Here is a 26,033-nt window from a genome sequence, read left to right on the forward strand (position 1 = left end):
AGTGGAGTCTTTTGGCAGAAGGGTCTTCCAGTCCCTGATCTTGCACTTAACCCTGATTCTACCACCCACCATGGAGTTGTGCACTGGACTGACCTTGAAGAATGAATCCAGGAAGCTCATGTGCTTGGGGATCCTTCGCAGCGCCATGTTACTAGGCTCTGCAGCTACGTTGTTGTTTCCTGTCTCTGACCAAAGCTACGTGGAGAAATGCAAGCAGCACATTAACAGAGCCACTCCGTCACTTGTGACCTCTTGAGTCATTTGTCCTGTGTGAGAGTGTTATCCGAGTCCTAACTTCGGTCTTCCTTTCTCATCCCCCCTCCCTCTCCATCAGGTGGACTCAGGTGCTGCAGCCCCAATGCAGGGCATGCGCTTTGATCCTCTAGCTCATGGAGTCTCATTACGGGGATCAAAACGGGGATCCCAGTGGCATGTGACCACCCGCCCTTCCTATACTGGTAGATGAGAGGTGGGTCCTGGCTCAATGTACGAAGAGTCCCAGGGTGGAGGAGGCCTGATATGACACAAGCTAAAGCAGTGATCCTCAGCCAACGTCACACCCTCTTTGTGGACATGCTAAAGCACAATCCATGTTCACTTACTCAGGGGTGAGCATTCAGTTCTGTCCTTAAATAACCTCCCACTCCACCCTCAAACACCAGTAATGGCCTTAACTTGGCTGTGAACTGTCTTATTTATGTCTGTGGTTTTGGGATATTTCTGTAAGTGGCTTTTTTTTTTTTGCCCCCAGAGCAGTCTCTATGCTTTCTCGTGCAGCTGTAGATCTGTCCAGTGGGAAAGATCATAAAAAGCAATACCAGAATTTAGTGCAGTGTATCACTGTGGGCTGCTATTGGGCCAATCAGGTCTTCACTCTTATCTGTAGGGTGGAAAGCGTGTTTATTCACTTGGCATAGAGCCTAGGAGAAGACCCTGAACAGGACTTCTAACCCCACTGTACCAGAGCCAGACTGCTCTCTGTCCTGTGTCGCCGTACTAGCTGGATATTGCCTTTCAGTTTTTTTAACCATGCTTAAGTTGTCAACCGAAGCAGATGTGAAGAAAGAAAATAACATCTCTGAGAATCAAAGGTCTGTCCTGAAAAACACCATGCTGTCTTGTTTTAGACTTGCAGTCTCTATAATCCATGCATGGGCTAGTGGTTACAGCAGGGAACGGGGAATCACAACTTTCTCCTTGACTCTGCTACTGTATGTAGTACAGCTACTCCAATTCCCTTTCCTAAAGGACAGTAATGCTTACCTGCCTACCAAGAGTGGGACAAAACTAACTGTCCTGGAAGAGCTTGGAAATCATTGGAGGAAAGGTGCCATCTTTGTGCCAAGTAATAGGATGATTTTGTAGCATGCCCATTGGTGCAACTGTGCTGCCACCTAGTGGGCAGGGTGCCTCACAATCAATTCACTCACAGGTGATGAAGTGTCTCTGCTACTGGGGTCATAAATATTATTACCTGTTGTCAGAAGAAAAACCTGTTGCTTTTGCCAGGCTCCCTTCCCCCAGCTAAGCAGTTAATACAGTATCAGGTAACAGGAGAAGATGGCAATGAGTCGGTGACAATGCTTAAAAGTTTGCAATCCTGAAAATCCTTGTCTACGGTACAGGAAATATCTCCTGCTGCCAATGGATGTCAGCAATAAGTGCAGTTGTCCCAGTTTAACTGCAAGAGTAGCCAAGTACACACCATGTTCTAGCATCGTTTCAGAAACTGGTTTGTGCTTGGCTATACTTGCAGCTGAGTCATGGCCCACACCCTGTTCAGCTGCACCCATGGGTGCAATTATGATAGTGTAAGCAACACCTAAGAGCCACTAGCTCACAGAGGGGGCTTTGCTATTTTGGTTGTGTTTGTTCTGAATTCCGCTGGGTCTCTACTTCTCTTTCACATTTAACTTATTTTTAAATTCCTGCGTCTCCCATTGCTTAACTCCATTCTCCTGCCTCTCCCTCCAACCCCCGGCTTGGTTTTCCTTTTGAATCTCAAGGACTGAATTCTAAAGAGTCCAGGCCTGTTTATCCCCTTCTCTTAATGGGCTGAGATGCACTTTGCAGCCCCTCAGAGCTGCTGAAGAGCATACCCCTCACTGGTCCTGCAGGTCATCCTGGGTTGCTTCATTCTTTGCATATTGAGGATCCATCTGCCTTATTCGTGATTGATTGTAAGGTTTGAAATATAATCTCCCCCCATTAGTTCAGCTCTGGTTCTGTTTATTTCACTGGGGTGTGTCATGTTTTGACTTCAGATTCCAAAGGATCTCCCACTCCTCTCTTGTGTGTCTGTGTGAAGATGCCCATAATCAGACAGGGCCATCTGCTTTTCCACCACTTTGTTTGTTTTGCCTAAAGTCACAAAGGCTGATTTTAAAAACAGAAGGAAGCTCAGCCATGTGGGGAGAAATAACATGTGAATTCCATATGCAGCAAAGGCTTATTGGATATCTCCCTCTCGTGGCCAAATAGTATAATGAATGTAGGGGTTGATTCTGCTCCCATTGAAATCAATGGCCAAATTCTTACTAACTTCAATTTTGCAGGAATAGCTCCCTCCTTAGCAGTGACGATTATGGACTTGCTTTCAGCCAGTGTGGGATTCTGACACCTCGGCAATGCTGGGTTCATTTTTCAAATTTTATCATTTTTTGGCTTTTCTCACTGGCATTATCTAAATTGCTGAGGTGCCCTAATCTGGCATAGTGTGTTCAGTTCTGGCCACCAAGCCTCAAAGGATACCACAAAATTCATTACGGTCAGAGACAGCCTATGAGAAACATGGCAAAACTGCCAAGGAAGCAAAGAGTTTGTTTGCCTTAGAGAGGAGAGGAGTCAGAAGGACCATGAGACACTGTACAAAGTAATGAACGGTACCGAAAAGGCAGATCAGGAAAGTGTTACAAGAAGGGAAAATAAACAGGAGCAAAGGTACAGGCAATGAAATGGAAAGGTGGCAAATCTGAAACTGCTCAGAGGAAATATTTCTTTCCACACACACGCTGCAAGGTTAAGCTGTGGAAGTCACTGTCACAGGATACTGCCGAGGATTGAAAAAAGGGAGATGAGGTCTAGATGGCTAGCAAGTACACCCTGAGTCACAACACAGGATGTTAAACAAACAAGAAATTGGGAGGCTTTCTTGCATCTTCTTCTGAAGCAATGGGTACAGGCCCCAGAAGGGGTATCTGCACTTTTGTCTATTGCACATAGACGTGTGTGTATGGTGCTGGCATTAGCGCACTAAAAATCGCTGAATCGATGTTGCAGCAGAGGCTTACGATAGCTACCTGAGCTCGGACCCAGGGTTAGGGTGGGCTTGAGCTCACAGGGCTAGCTCAAGCCTCTGCTGGCACCACAACGTCCACGTGCTAGTGTGAGCCCCACTCACCCAAGTCTGTCTGCCTGGGCTGCAAGGCTCCTTGCCAGCTGCAGTGTAGCCATACCCAGAGCCTAGACTAGCCGGATGAGCGCTGGTCCGACTCAGTCCGTTAATTCCTAGGATCCTCTAGTCCTCTTCTGGGGCAAAGAGGGTGGATGGTCCCTAGCAGTCCCCTTTGCAGGGTGGTCCTTAGGCCAAACCCACAGGCTTTCCAGCAACTTTGTGCCACCAGAGCAGACCCCAGCACCTGCCTCTAAGCCTACAGAGAAGTTTTGTTAACTCTGCACATTTCTCCTCCTCTCTTGATGGGTTTTAACTCCTCTTTCCACAGCTCTTCTGAGTCCCCTCTGCATAAGCCACACTGCCAGATATGAGGGGAGTCACAGCAAAATGTGCCCAGCTCCCCATGTGCCCTTGCTGCCTGAAGTCATGGGCACTGTCTCCAGCAGCCTGTGGGCCGTATGGCCCAGCTAATCCAGCTCCGCCTTCTGTTCCTGACCTCATGTCTCCGTAACTGCTGACAGAGCCACCCTCAGCTGACCTGCCCCATGCAGAAACCTGCCTTAAAGAGGGAACGCCTCAGCTGCTCCTTACAAATCTATTTCCAATTGCAGGGGAGGTATTTTGCCACGATATAAGGGCAGCCCTGGCTGTGACCTGCCCCCACGTGCACCCCCACACTATCCTCACCCCTGCTGAATGCCTTCTGCCTGAGCTCTGCTCCGTAACCACATTACATCAAAACTGAGCCATCCAGGGCATGCAGCGCTGTGATTTTCCCTGGCCTGGGGCCATGCCTAGCTTCCGTCCGCTTCTGGATTAGAGCGGAGCTGCCTATCACATACCATTGCTGTAATGCAATTTGCAGATCCCCCAGCACTGCAGGCTCAAACCTGTTCCAAAGTTCTCGCCCCTTTGCCAAAGTTTCTGTGCCAAATGACAGTTCTAATTCCCAAACAGGAGACACTGTGCTTAGCTAGATTGGCTTTGGAATTTCACACACACATTCCTTATAACAGGGCAGCTGTCCAGGAGGGGGCTAAAGGGTGGATTCTAATACCAATGAAGTCAATGGGAATTTTGCTATTGGCTTCAGTGGGAACCAGTCCAAACTCTAATTTTGCACCTTTCTTATTCCTTTCTGCTCTTGTCTTTTGCTTGTGACTTGCTCTCTCTCTCTCCACGGCTTATGTGCGTTTTAGCAGACGGTTATCTGCAAGATCCTTGTCTGTTTGGCCCCTATTCACACTGGTATAGAAACTGATAGCTACAATAGTGCTGGCACAAGGCTATTACTAGCAGGGCTCTAGCACACTTTCCTTGACCAGTGTGTGCAAGTGTTGGTGTTTTTATTTTGTCTGAGATCTGTGTTGTAAAACCATGCTGTGGATTATATAGGCTGCATAGTTAAGCACCTTCATTTTCAGTTTAAACTGATTTTTACTGAAAAAAATCCCGGGTTCTTCAGTGGTGTTTAGTTTTTTTCCAATTTTCACCCTACTTTTGTATCATTCAAATATGTAAAAAAATAACTGTTTTATTAGGAAAATGCAATACGTTGCGTGAGATGTATGCATTATGATAATACATTAGTCTGTGTGTATATGCAAAGCTGCTCATTGAAGTAAGGCTGTGTATTAGTCTAAAAGAGACGCACAATAAACAAACAGGCACGCACACAAGCTCTGAGGTGCTTGCGCATCTGAACATACTGATGAATCTCACACCCACCACGTACACATTTCAAGCTGTTAGCAGATAACGGTTTAAAAATCTGATCCACTAAAATGAGAAGAAAACGAAAATCTCTGTCAGAATCTGTTTCAGAACACAAGGAAGTATTCAAAAGTGTTCAAAAAACAGGAGAAAAGGATGAAGTTGAGTGTATGTGCTGCAAATAGTGTGGCCCAATTAGTAAATGTAAATATTTATAGGATGCTAGTTCTAAGGCTACAACCGTAAACAGTTTATTCAAATGAAAAGTTTTATTTGGGCATTAGAGAGAGATTGTTTTCTTAAACTCACAGGTGGCATTGTGTTTTCAGTTCTGCAGCAAACCACAATGAATTCCATTCATCAAAGCATTAATCTACTGAATATCTTTTTCCCTGTCCACCAAAATAAACCCCAATATTTACCCAGAAAAAAGTTTTTCCACCGGTTTTCACCTGTTTTTGTTGCTGTGGTACTAAACATTGATAAACTCCCAGGAAAAATTAAATGAAAATAAAAAAACGAATGGCCCTATGCATAGTTTATGTTTGGCTTGCCTGAGTCTCATTCAACAAAAGGAGATCCTATTAAAACTGGGCCTGGAAACTGAATTCTGCGAGCCATAACCTTGTTTAAACGTGACTGGCTTGAGCAGTTATCCTCCCAGTGTGCATATGTGTGAGTGTACATAATACTTCCATTCAGCTTTAAAAGCCCTGTAATGCTGTACACCCTCTGAGAAATTCCATTCTGAATAGTCAACAGTCTTGTATTTCCCGTGATTATGTCTGTTAAAATATACACATGAGAAGGTGAGTGTGAGGCAGGGGCAGAGGGAAGAGAGGGAGCAACAGGGAGAGAAGAAGAGAAAATGCAAAGGAAAACAAACTGTTTCCCTATGGGACAGGTATTTATGCACATCCAGTCTTATTTTAAAAACCAAGTATGTTTTGTGGGTATGTGGAGGTGGGGGGATTTAAAAGCAAATCCCCATCAGATGCGCTTCAGGCAGTGATTTAAGACATTAAATAATTTAATTTAAAATTAAAAGTGTCACAGTTCACTTGCAAGTTTCAAAATGGAGTTCTGCACTAAAGAGACATTTTTATGCACAGTCGGGACTCCAGGTAATAAGAAATCCCTCCCTCCCTCCCTCCCTCCTCTCTAGTTGCTCCTCTCTAAGATACCTGAGCAGGCATGTGGATTAATTTATCCCATCTCTCCCCTGTGAAGTAGGGAAGTATCATTAGCCCCATTTCACAGATGGGTAAACTGAGGCACCCAGCTTAAGCAACTTGCCCAAGGTCACACAGTATGTCTGAGGCACAGTCCGGAAATCAGCCCTTATCTGATGAGTCCTAGGGCTAGTGCTTCCCATGAGCCCATCTAGATATGTGCTAGTTATCCTTAGCAGCAGCCCTACAGCAAGGAGGCCTCTTGATCATTGACTGCTCTTCTGGTCCACAGTGTCCAGACCTTGCCATGTTAACCATGGCAGCTTAGTGATGCCCTTGGCCAGAAGGTAGTAGACTGGGCACCCTTTCTAGCCATGTACCATTAAGTTTATACTGAATATTTCTGTAGCCTGTCCCATCCCCGTGATAGCTGACATCCTTTCAGGTCTATACCGGCATCACTGTCGAACCTTACTGAGTTCGGAGTGTCTAGCTGCTCACATTACATGAGGCAATTCAGTCGGAATCCTGTTGTAGGAAGACACTTTCAGCCTGAAGCTTGGAGGTGCTGATCTCCAAGCAGGCAGACTGGCATGCTGCTATTGTTTTTTGTAAGTCCACAGCAAGAGGCAAGGATCTGGGTTTGAACTAGAGGGTGAGCTGCAATTGTTCCATGACTATGAACCTATATAGCTGGCGAAGTCAGTTTGAGTCTGTCCAGTGACATCATGGGCTTTGGATCAGGCCTTCAACTGGTGAATAAAAATTATAGAATCATAGAATATCAGGGTTGGAAGGGACCTCAGGAGGTCCAACCCCCTGCTCAAAGCAGGACCAATCCCCAACTATATCATCCCAGCCAGGGCTTCATCAAGCCTGACCTTAAAAACCTCTAAGGCAGGCGATTCCGTCACCTCCCTAGGTAACCCATTCCAGTGCTTCACCACCTCCTAGTGAAGAAGCTTTTCCTAATATATTACCTAAACCACCCCCACTGCAACTTGAGACCATTACTCCTTGTTCTGTCATCGGGTACCACTGAGAACAGTCTAGATCCATCCTCTTTGGAACCCCCTTTCAGGTAGTTGAAAGCAGCTATCAAATCCCCCCTCATTCGTCTCTTCTGCAGACTAAACAATCCCAGTTCCCTCAGCCTCTCCTTAACACGGCGACCATGTAAAGAACAAATTCTGATCTAATAGCGCCCCTGGCAATGCTGCCAACCTGTGACAAATGAGATTTTAAAAGGATGCTGCTGAGTTACAAATCTTGGATTTTTAGTGGTGGAAGAAAGCAAGTTTCTTTCCCTGGGTTACTAATGTAGGTTACTAGACTTGGAAAAAAACTAAAAATCAAACTCAGTAACTGACTTCTTACCTGTTACACCATTTCCTTTTCTTTATTCAGACTAGAGAATGAAAATGGACTAGTCAGTTCCCCTTCTTAGTTCTCATTCACCAGCCCAGTGCTGTTGTGTTTGGGTTGCAAACAATGCCGGGGAGGTTTAAATGTAAACTCAAATCTTCTAATTAGATTAATGGCATGGAGAAATAAAGCTTGGGAAACCATCACCATGGAAAAAATGACAGATTGCTTCATACTGGGATCAAGCAGATCTTAGTGTATGGTCACTGTGTTTTTTCTTTTGAACAAAATAAATACAGACAACAATAAGAGGCTCACCAAACACAAATGGGCCTTTTAAACTTGACAAATATAGAGGGGGAAAGCAGATGAGGAACAGGTCAAATGATTCCTATATGAAGGGATATACTTAGCAGTTGACTATAACTTACATGCAATTTACGAAAGGAAAATAGCAGAAGAAGGGAACGCTTCCAGAAAGTCTGCTACCTGGAAGGCAAAACAACTATTTACATTTGGACACTATGTGCAGCGGTGGGTAACTAGACTTTTATTTGTTTTGTCAATTGTCTAGAAGTCTAAGTGCCTCTTGTGTGGATTTTTGTTAAAGGTTAAATAAGGTGGAATTAGGAGGCGAGAGATACATGGAAATGGTTATGATTAAGATTGATTGTACTGGTGCTGAAGTATGAATGTGTTAGGTAAGGTTAATCAAGAAAAACATCTACATAATTTGATATTGTTTTTCAGTATGTTAATGACAAAATGAAAAATGTGTTTTTAAACAAGCTTTTCATTAGAATTGGGGGCAGGGCCATTTCTATGCCTGTTCGATCTCGCAAAACCTCTTTATTATCGTAGTGCATAAAGGCCCCAGCTGAAAGCGGGAGCCCATTGTGCTTGGTGCTGTATGAACACATACTAAGACCCAGCCCCTGAAGTGTGTACACTCTACATTAGACAAGACAGACAAAGGGAGCATTATTATCCCCATTCAACAGATGAGGAACTGAGGCACAGAGAGACAAAGTGATGCAGCCATAGTCGCATAAGATGTTGATGGCAGGGCCAGAAGTTGAATGCACAGCTCCTGAATCCCAGGCCAGTCAACCCCTGAACCACAAGACCATTCTTCTTCACCAAAAAGACCCAAATTTGTGGGACTAAACTACCAGATTGTAGCTGTAAGACCTGTAAAGAGACACTGACTTCAAAATTCCTTCAGCCGAAGAGTGAGAGATGTTAAAAATTTTTAGCCCAAATGAGCATGTCTCTCTCAAGAGGCCTGATCAAACACCCACGAACGTCCATGAACAGCCTCCCCTTGCCTTCTGTAACCTTTGGATCTCAAGCACTAACAGAGTGAGACTTGGCACATCTCCGGCATTCTTAGAGTTCTTTCTAAGCCACAAGGTGCAACCTAAAGCTGTGCACCCACTCCCTCCAGCCGTGTGGCAGACTCTGAATGTATGGCACAGAAACTTCCGTAAGGCCTGTCCACTTGCTCTTTCTTGATAGATCCATTTCTCCTGGAATATTTACACTGGCTCCTAGCCACATTTCACCCCATTCTAATTGGCCTATAACCAGAGCTGCAAAACTTGACTCTGGGCTCAGATTTTGAAATCTCCAAAATGTGTGGTGTTTGAATCTGGGCTTCCAGCTCAGGCCTATCTTTTCTGTCTGTCACATGCAAAATGCTTGGGCACTGAATATGGTTGTGTAAAGAAGGTGCAATAGAGGAATATACATGATGATACATGTTCCTTCTTCTCTCCCCCTCCGCTCTCCTTGAATTAGCCACTTGGTTGCACTGCTCCTCTGGCTTTATGTATTGATGATAATAAAGTAATTGCTTGTGACAGGCGCTGTTCTTCCCTGATTCAGCCATACACCTTTCCTAACCTTTTCTGCTAAACTCCCAGAGTGCAGTCGCACAGGCCTCCCCCTGCAGCTCAAGTGACTGACATCTCACCGCTTCAGCTTAGAGCATTTCTCTTTTCCCAGAGAGGCTTTCACAGCTGATCGCCACTCAGTGTCCCCAGGGAGGCAGGCAGGGACTAAAAGGGTAAATAAAAAGGCCTTCTCAAATCTGCCCCCTACTCCAGGCCAGCCACCTTCATTTAGACCTGGCTGGCTCACAGGAGGGGTGGATGGCTCTTCGTTCCCATCTTAATTCTCATTGCTTGTTGGGGCAGGGAATAAAGAGGTTCAGACTCCCCGTAGTGTGTACCACTGCCTGTTACTGGACAGGATCGGTCAGGCCAGCCCCAGAGTGTATCGCTTTGCAAAGGTCTCGCCCTCTGTTGCCTAGGGCCTTGCAAAGAGAAGATGTCGTTGCCACTTGAACTCTGAGCAGTAGGCACAGTGCATGCCGTGGATGAATCTGCTGGATCTTTACTGCTTACCTTCCCCCTGCCCAAACTCGGCAACATACTTAAGCACGGGACTACTTTTAAGCACATAGGGGAGAGTCCCACTGAAATCAAAGCTTGAAGTGAGGCCCCTGTTTAAATCTCTCATTGAATCAGGGCCTGAATGAGCTGTGGGGGAAAGGATCTGTTCAGTGCTCAGCCAGTAAAGGGCTCCCTAATCCCTAGCATCAGGTACAGGAAAAAGAAGCAACATCCAGAAATATCAGGGGATGAGCGGCAGCTTGGAGCCAGAGGTTATGTGGGAGCAGGAAGTATCGCCAGCTGAGGCTGCTTGCTTAGGGTATGGCTACACTTGGAGCCGTACAGCACTGCCGCGGGAGCGCTTTGAAGTGCGAGTGTGGTCGCAGCGCCAGCGCTGGGAGAGAGCTCTCGCAGCACTGCAGGTACTCCACCTGGTGGGGGGTGTTAAACCCCTGAGCGAGAAAGTTGCAGCTCTGTAAAGCGCCAGTGTAGCCAAGGCCATAGTATCACTTATTTAGTGCTGGCACGGTGCAATGCACCCAGTAGTTGCGGTCCCTGCCTGCAAGAGCTTGCAATGCAAAGGAAAGCCGTGCAGAGGACAGAAAGCATTGGAAGAACCAGCAATGACTGTCCTTCCAGCAAGACTTCAGTTTTAGCCACCTAGGGTGACCAGATGTCCCGATTTTATAGGGACAGTCATGATTTTTGGAGCTTATTCTTACATAGGCACCTATTACCCCTCCCCCCCCCGACCTGATTTTTCACACTTGCTATCTGGTCACCCTGTAGTCACCTCTCTCCTCCTTCAGTGTCTTGCGAGCCCCATGTCAGCAGGGAGGGGAGCACCGAGGGTACTGGTATGGCAGACTGCTTGGGCAGGGCAGTGAATCATATCGGTTCTGGGAATGGCCTAGCTGTTTGTGGGTCAGAAAAGCAGCAGGGCGTTTCTTGTTTTTATGCTACAGAAAGGTGGCTGGGAAGAGAATCTGTGGAGAACGGTCCTCGGGTGGAGGAATCTGCAGGGAAGTGATCAAGCACCAGCTGGAGGACTGGAACACCCAGCCTCTAATGAATTACAGCATGGGAGTGACATGGACTCAGATCTCTGGCCGGCCAGTCTGCATGCGAGCCTCCCCCAGCAAGGCCAGAGCGAGTTCAGAGAGCGCCACAGAGGCTAGGCAGCACACAAAGGGACTGCCGCTGAGCCCGGCTCCTTCTGGTGCTGTCTCCTGGAAACGGGGTAGCTCTACAGTGAGGGTGGCTCACACTGACAGCAAGGAGCAGGGTGAGGCTCGCATCCCCTCCCCCGGACTGTGCTATTTCTTTGCCTCTGCCCCTGCACCACAGGCACCCCTCTTTGTACACCATGGCCCTGACCCTGCCAGGAATGGAGGTGGCAGGGGTCACCATCAGGCTTCTGGGAAGGGACCCTGTGCACTTCCCAGGCCATCCCTCCCTGTCTCTAAGGCTCCACACAGGAGGAGGGATGAATAGCCCCCATCCCAGCTGAGGGCAATGTGCTCAAGGCCCTGAGGGATGGCAAAGAGTTTGCAGGGAAGCAAGGCTGGAGATCAGGGTGGTGGTTGACTAGAATCGGGGCCCAGGAGTGTGTGGACGGGGACAGTGTGGGCAGGAAGAGAGGAGAGCTTGTAGGATAGTGGCCACCCCTTTGCAGAGTGGGTGGGGTTTCTGTCTCTGGGGTGATGTGTGTGTTCATTTTAAGAGGATGCTTTGACAGTGCCAGTATCCTTGTCTCCCTGCTGACTGGGCTGGTAAGTCATGGACCGGTGGATTTGTCTGTAGAGCAGGCAATTTAATCTCATTCTAGTCCTGTTGCCTGGAGACTGCAGCCTTCATCTCTGACCCCTAGTGCCTTTCACTTCCCACTCCTCCCCTTTCTCCCTCTGTTTCTTTGCTCTCAGCTCTCTAAAGCTTTAGTTCCTACCTCGAAACTCTCCATTTCTGGCATATCATCCTGCTTCACACTGGCCTTTGTTCCTTGTGGCTCTCGGAGGCCTTGGGCGGGTCTTCCAGGCTGTGACTTCTTCAGCCTCATGATCTCTTCGTACAGTTGCTGCACCAACAGCTCTGATTTGCAGAGTTTCTCCTTCAAGAGCTGCATCTCCTTTTAAAAAAGGAAAACTGTAAATGCCAAAGCCAACCACTTGGGGCCATATTCCCTGCTGGCAGCACCCCCAGTTCCAGCTCCTATGCGACTCTCATTTTTATCATGGGACACTTCACTCCCGCACCATCAATATCTGTGTCATTTCCCTGCTGTTGGAATGAGCCTGGAAGGTGACGGTCAAATTGGCCTCAGGCCTGTAATGACACCCCGCCACTGCATTGGGCTGTACCCGCTACCTCTAAAGCCCCAGCCACTACCACAAACACACTCTCCTGTAAGCAGCAAGCTACAGCTCACCCAGAAAGAGAAAAGAGATGGATGAGTGGTTTGACCAATGAAAGGTCAGTCCCAAAAGACATAGTTTGTGTCCCACATGTAGCCTTATGGATGTACTGATTACTGATTAATCTCTTAGACTGCAACAGTGTGCTCCTAGGGTCTCTTAATGCTAATAATATTCCTGATGTTGTAGCCCTCAGGAGACTGAATCTTTAACCAGAGCAGTCTAAGAGGTTAGTCAGTAATCAGTACACCCATCCATCAGTTCATATTAGCCAGGCTGCAGGTAAGACCCCCCCACAACCCACCTTTTGGGGTCTTTTTCTTATATAGGCTCCTATTACCCCACCCCCACCCCCATCCTGATTTTTCCCACTTGCTGTCTGGTCACCCTACACTCACCTGAGGGTCTTGGACTAGATTGAACATCCAGGGCACAGTCCATCCTATCACAGCTCCGTACATATTTTCTTACGTTCAGTCTATAATAGCTGTGATGGCCTCAGTGCAGAACATTGCATGGGCCCTGTTGTTAAGCATGACAACAGCTACCTACACTGGACAGTCAGCGCACTGATGTGGTTGTTGTTTAAAAGTACATGTGTGGATGAGCCGGTTTCTGCTAGAGTGACTTTGAATTTGTTTGTAGTTCTTATCGGTGAATATTGGCCTGTCAGCAGCTCAGCAGTCTGCAGATGTGGCATGGATGTCATTGGACTCATTTTGCCCATTAATGCCCATGCCTGCCTCTTTCAGAACTGATCTCTCTGTCCTCATTTATAAAACAATGGTATAGGGTGTGTCTGCATGCTACTTAGGCCTGGCCTACACCTAAAACTTAGCTCAACACCTATTTACTTTGCTCAGGGGTTTGAAAAATTCAGATGTTGTTGATCTGACCTAAACCCCAACGTAGACAGCTCTAGGCTAACAGAAGAATTCTTCCGTCAACCTAACTGTGAGGTAGATTTACTACAGAGACAGAAGAACCCCTCTCTCGCTGTAGTAAGTGTCTACACTACTGTGGCATGGTTGCTGTGCTGCAGCTGTGCCACTCTAGTGTTTCTAGTGTACACATAGCCTTAGCTCTGAGAATTACAGGTGATTTTGTTCTGTTATCCAGCTCCACAGTTCTTTCACTACTTCTATTGCTTGTGGGGTGCCCAAGCCCTGGCTAGCCTGGTCCGTCAGGGTATGTCTACACTGCAAAAAAAATGCCTGTGGCACCAAGTCTCAGAGCCTGCCTGGGTCAACTGACTGGTCTCGCAGGGCTTGGAGTGCCAGGTTAAATATAGCAGTGTAGAAGTTCCTGCTCTGGGTGGAGTCCAGGGTCTGAGATCCTCCCTGCTTGCTGGGGTTTTAGTGACTTACCCTCATATGGAGCTCCTTTTCAGCCTGCAATTCAGAGCTCAGTCTGTCTATTTCCTTTTGGAGATGCTCTGGCTGGTCTCTTTTGGTTTGGTACCTGCAGAAACCCACAAGATCATTACACTTCTCTTTCCAATTCCAAACCATGTTCAGAGCTATCTCAATACAATAGACATGTTTCAGCCATTTTAGAGACAACCACTGTGCTTAGTGCCTTATAAATGCCTAGACAGACAGCTAGCCCTAATTTCCAGTGTTTCCTTGTGTGTGTGTGTTTCTGCTTCCCTATAGCCAGAGGATGAATGAAATGAGGTCACAGGAATTACCACCATTGTCTCCTTTTGAATTTCTATCTACACTGCCTTTCCATCCCCTGGGTAAGACTGGATAGGGACTCCCTTTCGAATGCATCAACATTGCTCGTGGGTTAGTACTATGATCTTTACATCAGCAATATGATCGTTATGTTCATTACTCTCCTGAGCCCCTTGCAGCTTCCACATCCTCTTCCACCCCTAGCCGTAAAGCAGTTTGCACAAAATTGTATATGAACTTTTCCTGATGGGGGTGGAATCACTGGGGACTGAAGCCCCCTTCCCTCCAAACTAGTTTTGTGACACATTAACCAAGTTATACCAAGCCAGTTTAAATGCCTGGTGTCCTTATCTTGCAAACTCTGGAGCAATAACAGAAGCTCAGGAGGCTCCAGTATAAAAAGGCCACCCAGAAGGGTAGAAGCAAGAATCCTCTAAAGTTACGTACCTGAGGCAACTAGTGTGCTGAGGCTGAGGCAGATAGTCTGTCTCTGATTATTAATATACTGGATTTAGGGGGAGTTTTATTATAGTTCTGCTACTGTTGATTGTTTTAGGGGAACACCCATTTTCTTTTCAACTTTTCCCCATTTAAAACGTTGCATTGCAGCAGGAGGAGGAGTGATATAGCACAGTGGTTCTCAACTGGGGTATGTGTACCCCTGGGGTACACAGAGGTCTTCTGGGGGTACATCAACTCATCTAGAGATTTCCCTAGTTTTATAAGAGGCTACATAAAAAGCACTAGGGAAGCCAGTACAAACTAAAAGTTCTTACAGACAAAATAAGAAAGTATGCCATTTTTCAGTTCTAGTGTGCTCAGACACTTGTATTTTTATGTTGGATTTTGTAAGCTAGTAGTTTTTAAGTGAGGTAAAATTTGGGGTATGCCAGACAAATCAGACTCCTGAAAGGGTTGCAGTAGTTTGGAAAGGTTGAGCACCACCTCAGTGCTAGAGCATTTAACCGCAGATCAAGGGGGCCCCCAGCTTCAAATCCAGATGCCCTCTCAAAGCAAGATGAGTGATCATGGACAGGCTATGCACTCTGACTGGCTCTTGTAACCCCCTTCATCCCATTCTGAGCACACAGGGTCTGGACCTCCGAGCCTCAACACATGCAGTCAGATGGGGCCAGATCAGGGCTGGTGATTAGCAGTCAAGTGATAGGCTCTTACTGTAAGTGACTTGCCCTGGGTACAGACAGTGTCGCTGGTGGCCCAGGAAGCTGAGGTGGAAGGGCTGCCTGTGAGCTCTCTGATCAGGTACCAGGAAGCTTGCCATGTTAACAGGAGATGAAACTTGAGTACTGTCTCCTTTGGGAAGGCTGGGAGCCACATAGGGCTTCTGCCCTGTGCTGGTTCTGACTCGTGTCTTCTTGACATCACTTCTGATGTGTTGATGTCACGACTGGTCAGACAGCTTGCCTTTCTGATGGGAACATTGCTCCCAGGCAGGATGTGCTCACTCTTGGCTTTGAGTGCAGTGCGCATGTGATTCAACACGGGTTTTTCTGTGGTATGTTCCTTAAATGCAGGAAACCCAGAGTTGTCAGCAGAGCGGGAGGAAACCGAAAGGATCTGAGGGGTCAAGTCAGCATTTGGAAGCCAAGCCAAAACCGCAAGAGTGTGTGTGTATGTGTGTGTGTGTCTGTTGTAGCCGCAAGCATCCCTCTGAGGAAATACTCTGGAAACACAGACCACCACGGTGCCAGCTATGATCCAAGAATGAAAAGGCGAGTGGCTGTACATCAGGTTGAGGTTCAGCCAGCAGGACCCCCGTCAGGTCCAACTCAGACTTTGCCAACTCCAGGGGCTGAGCTGGAATGCACAAAGAATGCACCAAATATACTTCAAAGAGGGAAGCTCTTTGCAGGCTCTTGTCTCCCGCTGGGTCCTAAAACCAGCCAGGTAAACCATGGCTTACAGATCATTGTGATAACACAGCAAATAGCAGCAGAAAGGCTGTGCTAATCTCCCTCCCTTCCATTTCTTTTGCAGGCACCAGAGGCTCAATTCAACTTTCCCCATGCAGTCATTTACATATGTGCAGAGTCCGTGCAAAGTGGGTATAAAAGCAGGAGAAAATCTGAATGGTAACACTGCACACCCACTCAGGGCAGGTGTCAATGACTACACAAGGTGCAAGGCAGGGGAGGATTACGACTAAGGGGCTATACAAAGGTGAAGCTGACCCTAAATGTTCCCTGTTCTGTCGAGGTGTTTGTATTGTGCTCATCCCTGCAGTGTCTGAGCACCTGATGATGTGGCTCCAGTTGAAAAGCAGTCCCAGAGCATGAGAACTACACCCACAACCATCACTTGTCAGCACTACTTCAGGCAAACAGGAACACATGTGACTTATGTCAAAGGCCATTTTATAACACAGAGCAGCTCATGCAGCTCTGCTAATAAGCTGAATCCTGGACAGTCCTGTAAGAACTTTTCTGGGATGAGCTGTGATCTAAGAGCAGCAGTGACTGTAATACGATCATTGCTCCTTGCTCACTGTGGTATAGTCATTGCTCCCCAGGCCTATCCAGAATGATCCCATATGCCCTGCTCTGGAGCCCCAAGTGATTTAGGATCTATAAGGCCAGACCCACAGCTGATGTAAATTGTCATAGCTTCCTTGATTTCAGTGGAGCTAGGACTATGTACACCGGCTGAGGAGGTGGCCCATATATCTGTGTCCTATAATGTATCCATACGGGGTTTCTAGGATACAGGGAGGATGGAGTTTTTTAATAGGCATGGTAGCTGTTCTCTGCCACATACAGTTTATTCATGTTCTGGATCACGGAGCTTGAATGGCTGTTTATATTTTCACTGCCTCCCTTTCAGAAGGAGTGCAGCCTTGTTTGCACGGTGATTCATAGGCAGAGCCATGATGTAGCATGCTCCCTTCCATGCCCTGAGCTCACCGGATTTCCTGGTGGCACGAACTTTGCGCCAGAGAGCAGGCTTTCAAATCAGTGGCACCAGCAGGAGCGGGATCCTCTTATCTGTCATTTCCTGGAAATCTTTCATCTTCCCATCGCAGGCTGCACCAAAACCAAAGTTCCATTTTGTGTTTGTCTTGCAAAGAAATCTCAGAGCTGCCTGGCTTTTTTCCTCTAGGGATTGTGTCTAGTTGAGCAAACAGCCTTTGCTTTTGCTCTAGTCTTGTTTTGGGCTGGTGCTGTATGCAGTTCTTTTCCACAGTCACATCACTTTCTTTCACTCTGCTCTGTTTCCCAGTGAGACAATTCTTGGCTAGCCTCTTGGGCGTTAAAGGCCAGACTTTCAAAAGTGCTCAGCACCCAAAATGAGGAGCAGATTGTCAAAAGGGCTCAGCACCGAGGGCAAGCAATGGGAGATGCTGGGTGCTGAGCTCTTTTGAAAATTGGACCTCAATTATGGGTGCTGATGTCCTGGAAATCTGTTCCCACCGGCTTGCTCCTGCTTCCATTGACTAAGCAAATTGACACCTTGATGCACATTAAGTTTGCAGAGTCTGACAGCTGGATTTGCTTCAAGGGTTTGATAATCAGAGCTGCTGAGCATCTATGGCACTGCTTGGCTTCAGCGGGAGGTGTGGGTGCTCAACACCTCTGAAAATCAGTGCCTGGGTGTATGTATTCTGCATGTGAGCCGAAGGCAGCTGCTATATTTGGGGAGCCAAGAGGAGCTGGGCTAAGCTTTCTCACCCTTACTAGAAGAGATGCTCTGTCTATGTTAGAGTGACTATAGAGTGACTATAGAGTGAAGTAGCTAGTCCAGGGGTTGCTGAGTCATCACCTATTAAGGCTGTAGGGCCTGAAATCTGGAGTTGCCATGGAAGTAATCTGACAAGTATTTGACAAATATGCAAGATATCATTTGCAAAAATTCTCTGTTCGCCTCCCTCCTTCTCCAAAGATTTGCTCCCTTCAGTTCTCCCCTGTGCTGCTCTCTTTGACTCTCTTCTCTCATTTCTATTTTCTCCCAGCCCCCTGCAATCTATGGCAGCCTTCTCTATCACTCATGTTTCCTTATACACTGTCCACCCTACAGTGTGTTCCCTGATTCTAGAGACCAGGCCTAGAACGTGACCCCTGAGGCCCCCAACCCACCCATGGCCATTGTAAATCAGGGCCCATAAATTCATGAGATTCACTTAAAAATCATGAGAATGTAAAATAATATCAATACGTTTTGAGGCAGGAGTCTTGTGGCAAAAGTAGCCTGTGCTCATGCATTACTGGTTGTAGTCTAACGCATACCCACACAAAGGGGGTGTATCCTAACTTTTGGGTGCTGACTTTGCAACCTTAATAATGTTGTTTGCCTGTAGTTTTTTATGGAGGCGATGTGGATATATAATGGTGAGATGGACCTTTTCACCCAGGCAGATTCCCCTCCTTTTGCCAGTTTTCGTGTTGTCACTCAGTGGGACTTTGTCACATTTCTCACCACACCAGTGTCTGACCTCAACCCCTTCTTTTCTGCTGCTCACCTTGTGGGGGTTGCACTCACTCTCTGTCTCATGCTCACTAGCTCCTGCAAAATGAAGGAGAGCCGGGCTGCTGGCTCCTTCTGAGCGGCGCATCTCAGCCCCTGGATTTCCAGGTCCCTCTGATGCAGCAGCAAGCGCAGGACATGGGTGTCATCCGTCTTCTGCAGGACCTTCGGCTGCACAGGCAGGGCTCTGCAATGGAACCAAAGGATATATATTCCATTAAAATGATAACAATCCAAAACCATGCTCAGATCACGGGGAGGTTCAAATGTTCTGTGCACCTCTAGAGTATGTGCTGCTTACTCAAGCAGCTCATTAAGGATTTAGGAGTCTTAACTTTAGTCATCTGGTTTTGAAAACTTGGCCATGGTACTTTTCATGCATATATGAATTGAACAGTGGATGGTTTTATAGAGGATGAAACGAGCACAGAGAGGTGAAGTGACAAGCCCAAGGTCACACAGTAAGTCAGTGGCAGAGCAGGAAATAGAATGCAAGTTCCCTTCAGTTTGGTGCCTTATCAGCATCTGAGTGAAATCTCTGGATGAAGGATCAGAGGGCTGGATTCTATGTTTCATTATAGTCCATGGACCAGGGTGTAAATTCAAGACTGTATACGCCCCACGGTGCACAATGGCATGCATGCCCACAGGTGTCAGTAGAAGCTTTTCACAGTGATCAAGCAGAGAATATGATCTCAGTGTAGTAACTAAACCGTTAGTGATTATTTATCATTTGTTTAGTGCCTCACTGAATGAGACAATCTGCTCCCACTGCTACTTCTGTTCTTGTGTCTCTTCTTTCCCCATCCTCCTCTTTCTGTTTATCTCCCTCTTCCTGGTCTTATTAAACTTCCTCTGCAATTTTGTCTGTGTTTTCTTCCCTGAACCATCTCCTCATTCCTTCCTGTGGGCTTCCCTCCCCCTCACCAACTCCCATTCTGGGCACTAAAATGAACAGTGATTCAGTAGTTCATGTGGACACTGAAACATCAACATTTGGGTTTTACAACAGATACTCTGATTAGATGAATAGGTGACTAGGGAATTCACACAGCTGAGTCATTGTTTCAGGCTGTCTGCAGATTCAGGCAGACATCACAGCATCACCTGCACTCAGGATACACTTGCACAGTTACCTTTGCCGCTGTGAAGGCTAGAAACTTTTTTTGTTTTAAAAGATGAAAACTTAGATTATACAGAATCTGAGTGTCCTGCAAGCTATATAAACACAGTTTGTGGACTGTCCGTCTAATACCCCTGCCTGGAACCTTCCTGAAGATTGCCCATCACTACCCCTTACTATTCATTGTTGCAGTTTACCAGGAGACAAACCTTTTGAGACACATTAGTGCTGCTTTAGGTGGACAGGCGACAGCGGGAAAATAAAGGGACCCAGGAGCTCTGGGTATATGATGCTGAAGATCAGGAAGGCAGCCCCAGAAAATAAATAGTAATAAACAGCAAGGGGAAAATGTAATATGTGGGGAAGTGCGGGGTGGATTTTTCTCTTCGCTCCCTGCCTGTTGGAATATTTTCCTATAATCACCTTGACCAGGCAATAAAATAAAACTCTATTTTCATAATGCTCCTCACTTTCCTCAAAAACTACAGGAAAAAGGCCTTCTGTGGTACCCAACTTCCCATACTCTTCTCCCTTTTCCACTGGCATGCAGAGCCCATGCATCTGTAATGTCACCACATCCCTGACAGTATCTGATGCACAGGTCCCTTTCCCCTAGAGGTGTCCAGGCATCCGGGGCCTCTGTAATGTTTCTTCCCCACGTTCAGGTGTAACCCACCACTGTGTGTGTGTCATGTATCCTCTCTGTGTCTGATCCACAGAGTTTAACCACTTGCCACCGCTCCTGGCTAGGAGGATTCCTCTTTTAGTTCAAGGAGCAGAGGCCTGGGCCGAAGGTCCTGGGTTTAAACTCTGCTGTAAACCAGTGATGGGCTACTACTACACAGGTATCTGTTGTACAGACCTCTTCACCCCTCTGATTCTGTAAAGTCTCTTCCTCATCATGCCCACGTATCTGGCGACAGACCCCTTTCCAATGGCAGTGCCTATGAACCTAGTGCCTCTGCAATGTCCCCTCCCTGTTGCCCAGACTTTGACCACCTTGGCTGGCAGTTCCCGTTCATCCAGTGCCTCTGTAACATTTTGTTCTCATGTGCCTCTATCTGTTTCACAGGCCACTTTCCGATAGGCTGGAATTGCCTATATTCGTGGTGCCTCACTAAGGTCCCCTCCCTACTTGCAGGTACCGATTGTCTCTCTTGTCCGCACAGAGCCAGCTTTGCAGCAGCCTGGATTGCTTGTTGGCTTATTTATTTATTTATCTATTTATTTTTCCCTTCAGAGCCATTCTTTACTCCCATATGTTGTAATAATTACAAGTGATAAGTTAACAGCTGGTCTGCTATTCTGGGCCCAGCAGAGCCGCCCACCTCTTCCTTCCCTCCCTCCCACAGCTCTGGGTCAGCTTTCTGGCTCCAGCAATCAGGGGTTCCTATGATTTCTTAGACCTCTAAGAATCGGAGCTTTTCCTCGATCACCATCTGTCTTCCCCTCTCCCTCCCTCCCTCCCTCCCTCTCGCCATACGGCAAAGTGGTGATTTTGTGATTGTGACATCCATCTGTTGCCATGGAAAAGACTGAAATAGCAAAGGAATGTGACTCCTCTTGCTAGGAGGCCACAAAAAGAGATAGTGAAGGGTATTTTTTACCCCCGTTGGCATCAGCGTCCTTCAGTGTCACTGATCATAACTGAGGGCCTAGTAATAATCCCATGACAGGTGTTGTACAATACTGGGAGTGATTTTGATTGGGTGCTGTCTCCTGGGCCTTGCGTGTCACTTTCTTGACCTGTTGTTAGAGATTGCAAACAAGCAGCTCGAAACAGTCTAAAGCCCTGTGGCCCTGGCATTCAAGTGTGGAATCCCCATCCATGCCCCCAGACCGACCCAATCCAAACACAATTGCTGACAAGATCATGACATTACTATTTATCCAGTCGCTTTTCCCCATGGAGCCCCTGAGCCACCTTGGCCTAGTACGCAGCTGCTATTGCTCCACTCTCAGAAACTCATGCTAAGACCATCCCATGAATCAAGTGTCAGGAGCTACTCTCCCACCAGTAGGTGGATCATTTCAGTGATCTACCACCTTGTGAACAGTGTCCCAAAGGACATTCAGGGAACTGGTCTTTTATAGCACAGGGAGGAGCACAATCACCATTAAACATACTCTCTTCGTGGAGATCTTCTAGAATCCCTCATTTACTCCCCCCGTCCATCACAGAATCTAGGGCTAGTCTATATGAGAAGTGCAACGCTGGCGCAGCTGCACTGCATCTGGTGAAGATGTTCTATGTAGATGGGAGAGAGCTCTCCTGTTGGCGTAATAAAACTACCTCTGCAAGAGGCAGTAGTTATGTCAGTGGGAGAGCGTCTCCCGCCAACATAGTGCTGTCCACAGCGGTGCGTAGGTCGGTGTAACTTATGTTGCTCAGTGCGGTGTCTTATTCACACCTCTGAGTGACATAAATTGTACTGTCATAACCTATAGTGTAGACAAGTCCTAGAAATGTAGGCCTGCAAGGGACCTCGAGAGATCATCTAGTCCTTCCACCTATGCTGAAGCAGGACCAAATAAATGTAGACCATCCCTGACAGGTGTCCAATCTGTTCTTAAAAACCTCCAATGGCAGGGTATCCACAACCTCCCTTGGAAGCCTATTCCAGTCCTTAACTTTTTAACTCAAAAGGTAGTTTTTCCTAATATCTAACCTAAATCTTCCTTGCTGCAGATTAAGCTGATTACTTCTTCTCCTACCTTCCTAGACACGGAGAACAATCTCCTTTCTAACAGCCTTCAAAATATTTAAAAACTGTTACCAGGTCCTCCAAGTCTTCTTTTTTCAGAACTAAACATACCCAGTATTTTTAACCTTTCCTCGTGGGTCAGGTTTTCTACACCTCTTAATAATTTTGTTACTGTCCTCTGGATTCTCTAACTTGTCCACATCTTTCCTAAAGTTTGCAGCCCAGAACTGGACACATTGCTCCAGCTGAAGTCTCACCAGTGCCAAGTAGAGTGGGATAATTACTTCCTGTATTAATAACACTCTTGCTAATACACCCCAGAATTATATTAATGTTTTTCACAACTGCATCTCATTGCTGACTCCAAGAGGTAGCAAGGTTTAGTGGCTCGAGCATCGACCAAGAACCAGGTAGTTCGGAGTTCCAGCCCTGCCTCTGCCATTGAGTCATTATGTTGTCTTAAGTGACAACATCTCTCATCTCTGGGGATAATACTTTGCAAATGAATTGAGAGGAGGAGCTGGTTGATATGTGTACAGTGCTTTGGGAATGTAACATACAATGTATGTTTTTAGCAATAGTATTCTCTTAGTTTTAGCACCATGCATTATCCCAGTTATGGATGCTAGACAGGGACCCATGTTCTCTGAGCCATTTGAGGGTGGAAAGAAATCAGAACTATCTTGTGAGGATTAACCATCCCATTGTTCAATGACACTCCTGCTGGCTAATTAATGGCCGCATCATTGTTCCTTTTAGACTCAACCCTTGCTCTCAGCTAGAGGAGAGCTGTGTTAGGTGTATGGCCCGGGAAGTGATAAAGAGCCTTTGTATAGGTGCTGGTCTGAAATCATGTGATGTCCAGGTTTCCTTACTTTCAAATAGGTCAAGTTCTCTCTTACGGAAGGCGCTGCGCATTATGGGTGCTCTTATGCAAATAACTTGCTAACATTCTGCATCTGGGGGGAAATGCCAGTAAGCTTGCCTGCTTTTCAGAACTCTCCAGAAACCATGCTTTAAAATGAATAGTGGAAATAAACTCAGGCATGTAAATCCACAACATTGGTTCTCATTTACATGCCTTGTTACAAGGTAACAAGGTGGAGTTTGCTAACAGTGACCAGGAATTTATTTTAATAGCAATCCTCTAGGCCCAATTTTCAAACCAGGGGCTTGAGAGGGAACCTATATCCCATATTAGAGGATTCTAATTGGTGCTTGCCACCAGCTGTGTAAAAAGGGGACTTTCCTGCATGCTGTGTATCTGAATGCAGGACTGCCTGTCCTAGTAACTCCCCAATTTTGAAAATTGTATTCCATGTGTTAATTAGAATGGGCAAGTGGTAGGAAATGAGAGCTATGAAGAGAGAGAGGTTTTTGTGGTAGGACATGGTATTGGGACTCAAGAAAATCTGGATACTATTCCCTTCTCTGCCTCAGACTTTTGAGTGGCCTTGGGTATGTCCTTTCACTTTTCAGTGTGTCAACGTAGTCTCTCTAAAATAGGGGTAATACTTACTTCCCACACCAGATTTGTGAAGCAATTGATGGATGTGAAGGGCTTTCAGCTCTTCAGAGGATGCTATTGATATACAAAGGGGGTGTTATGCTGATGGCACATTTGAAAACTTAGCTGCAGAACGAGTGCATTGATACATACTTGGGCTGTTGCTCAGGGGCCTCAGAAAGAATCCAATAGCAGCCTGTGCCATCTTCTCCCTGGCCCACATCCTCTCTGGCAGGCTGCATGCTGCTTTCAGTGTCTATGGGAGGAGACTGATTGTAGATGGTGGTTTTTCCCAGACCCTCACTCCTATTGGAGTGCAGCCTGTGAAGCTTGTCTTCTTTCTGTGTTTCTCCCATGGATCTAGGATCATCTCCAGGCAGCAAAGGCAAATTCTCTGGAGGCCTCCTAGGAAAGGAGAAATAATTGTGTATAGAAAGTGTCTGTTCCTCCCAAACGAGCCAATATGATGCCCTTCCTTCTTTCCCTCTCATCATGGACCTCTCCGACATCAGGAAATGATGCTCCAGCTCTCACCTCCACTGATGTATATTATTATTAGCCCCACCTGCTACCACTTGCTTACCATAGGGCCTTAGTCACGAGGCGTAAGACTTTATAAATAATTCCACTGGGATAGATTGTGCCTTTAAGCACAGCCCTAAGCAAGGAGTTCTGCATAAGCGACCCTCAACCAGGAATAGCCCCAGGAGGCATCGTGCCTGAGACATAATTCCTTGCTCCAGGAGAGAGGGGGGTGAGGAGTGGGCTGTACCAGCAGCAAACTTCAACACTCCCTTGCTGGCTCAGCTCCACGGGTTGTGGCATTTGGTGGGGGACCCAAAACTTCTCCCATTCCTTGCCCCTTCCTGCATGCTCCCCACTCCCCTGCTCTAGATGGGAAGTAGAGCCCAGAGCAGGACTATTTTTAATTCTGCTCCCATCAGGTCCCCTGGGATCCTGGTCCCACTGCAGGGCTCTACACTAGTCCTGGGCAGGGCTCTAATGTGGAGTAAAGTGGGAGCTGCGTGCCTGTAGCCCATGCAGCCCCCACAAGGATTTATGGGGGTGGGGAGGGTTCTTAGTCCTTTTACTCCCCTGCATGGGTCTGTAGTCCAAGGGCTTGTCTGTACTTAAAACACTGCAGAGGTGCCACTGTAGACAGTGCTTCAGTAAAGAGACTACCTATGCCCACAGGAGGGCTTCTTCCAACAGTGTAGGTACTCCACCTCCTGGAGAGGCAGTAGCTAGGCTGATGAGAGAATTCATCCATTGCCGTAGCGCTGTCTACACAGGGGAGTTAGGTCGGTTTAACTGCATCATCCAGGGGTGTGGATTTTTCACAGCCCTGAGCGAAGCAGGTATACCAACCTCATTTTCCAATGAAGACCAGGCTCAAGTCACAGTCTAGCACTCAGTGCAAAGGCTGAGGAGGGTGCTTATTTGCCTCTATTGTCCTTGTTACTAAAAATCAGGAGCATAAGAAACTAGAATACCCAGCTAACTTGAGTCTGAGTTCAGCAAGAACAAAGGCTACTCCAGGTTGGGGGATTAATGAAGATTTTACAACGTTTCTGTTCACCTACTGCAGCATAGCATTTCCCATTCTCTTATTCTATTAATGATAATTATATATACAAACATGTTGTATAGGCTAATAAAAGATGGATAGTTTCCGCCTTATTGCTTGCGCTGTGTTTGATGTCATCATAATTGTGCACCTGATTCAACAGTGCGTTACTCCAGCTTTACATAACTGTTTCTCCCAATAAAACCGATGTGATGCTGAAGTCATGCAGCTTGGATCACATGCTGTGTGTGCAAATAAAGTGCTTATGAACGGTAATGGAGACTCAAGTCCTCCATCTACAGAACAGGTGCGGCATGGACAATGAGAGCGCAAACCTTACCCATGCTATCCAATTAACGGGCCTCAGCTCTGATGTGGGAGACCTCTTGTAAAGTGTCCATGGCTCATTCAGTCCCCAGCCTCCCTGCTGAGACTGCCAACCAGGGTGCTAACTGCTTTCCAGTTGTGGTTTGTGATGTGGACACCTGTCCCTAGGAACTGGACTGAAAGTATCAGACTCAT

At 46.8% G+C, this 26,033-nt stretch overlaps 1 protein-coding gene across 1 annotated transcript in view; it reads right to left on the reverse strand.

Moving 5' to 3' along the window:
- The window catches only part of LMNTD2 (lamin tail domain containing 2), a 45,858-nt gene extending 20,644 nt beyond the window's left edge, over nt 1–25,214 (reverse strand). The window contains 6 exon segments of the mRNA XM_050955968.1: nt 94–195; nt 11,986–12,165; nt 13,819–13,912; nt 18,605–18,796; nt 24,098–24,349; nt 25,171–25,214. Of these exon segments, the coding sequence (XP_050811925.1) occupies nt 94–195; nt 11,986–12,165; nt 13,819–13,912; nt 18,605–18,796; nt 24,098–24,349; nt 25,171–25,214 (864 nt within the window).
- Between the last annotated feature and the right edge of the window lie 819 nt (nt 25,215–26,033).

This window comes from Gopherus flavomarginatus, chromosome 5 (genome assembly GCF_025201925.1).
Source record: "Gopherus flavomarginatus isolate rGopFla2 chromosome 5, rGopFla2.mat.asm, whole genome shotgun sequence".
Lineage (NCBI taxonomy): Eukaryota > Metazoa > Chordata > Testudines > Testudinidae > Gopherus > Gopherus flavomarginatus.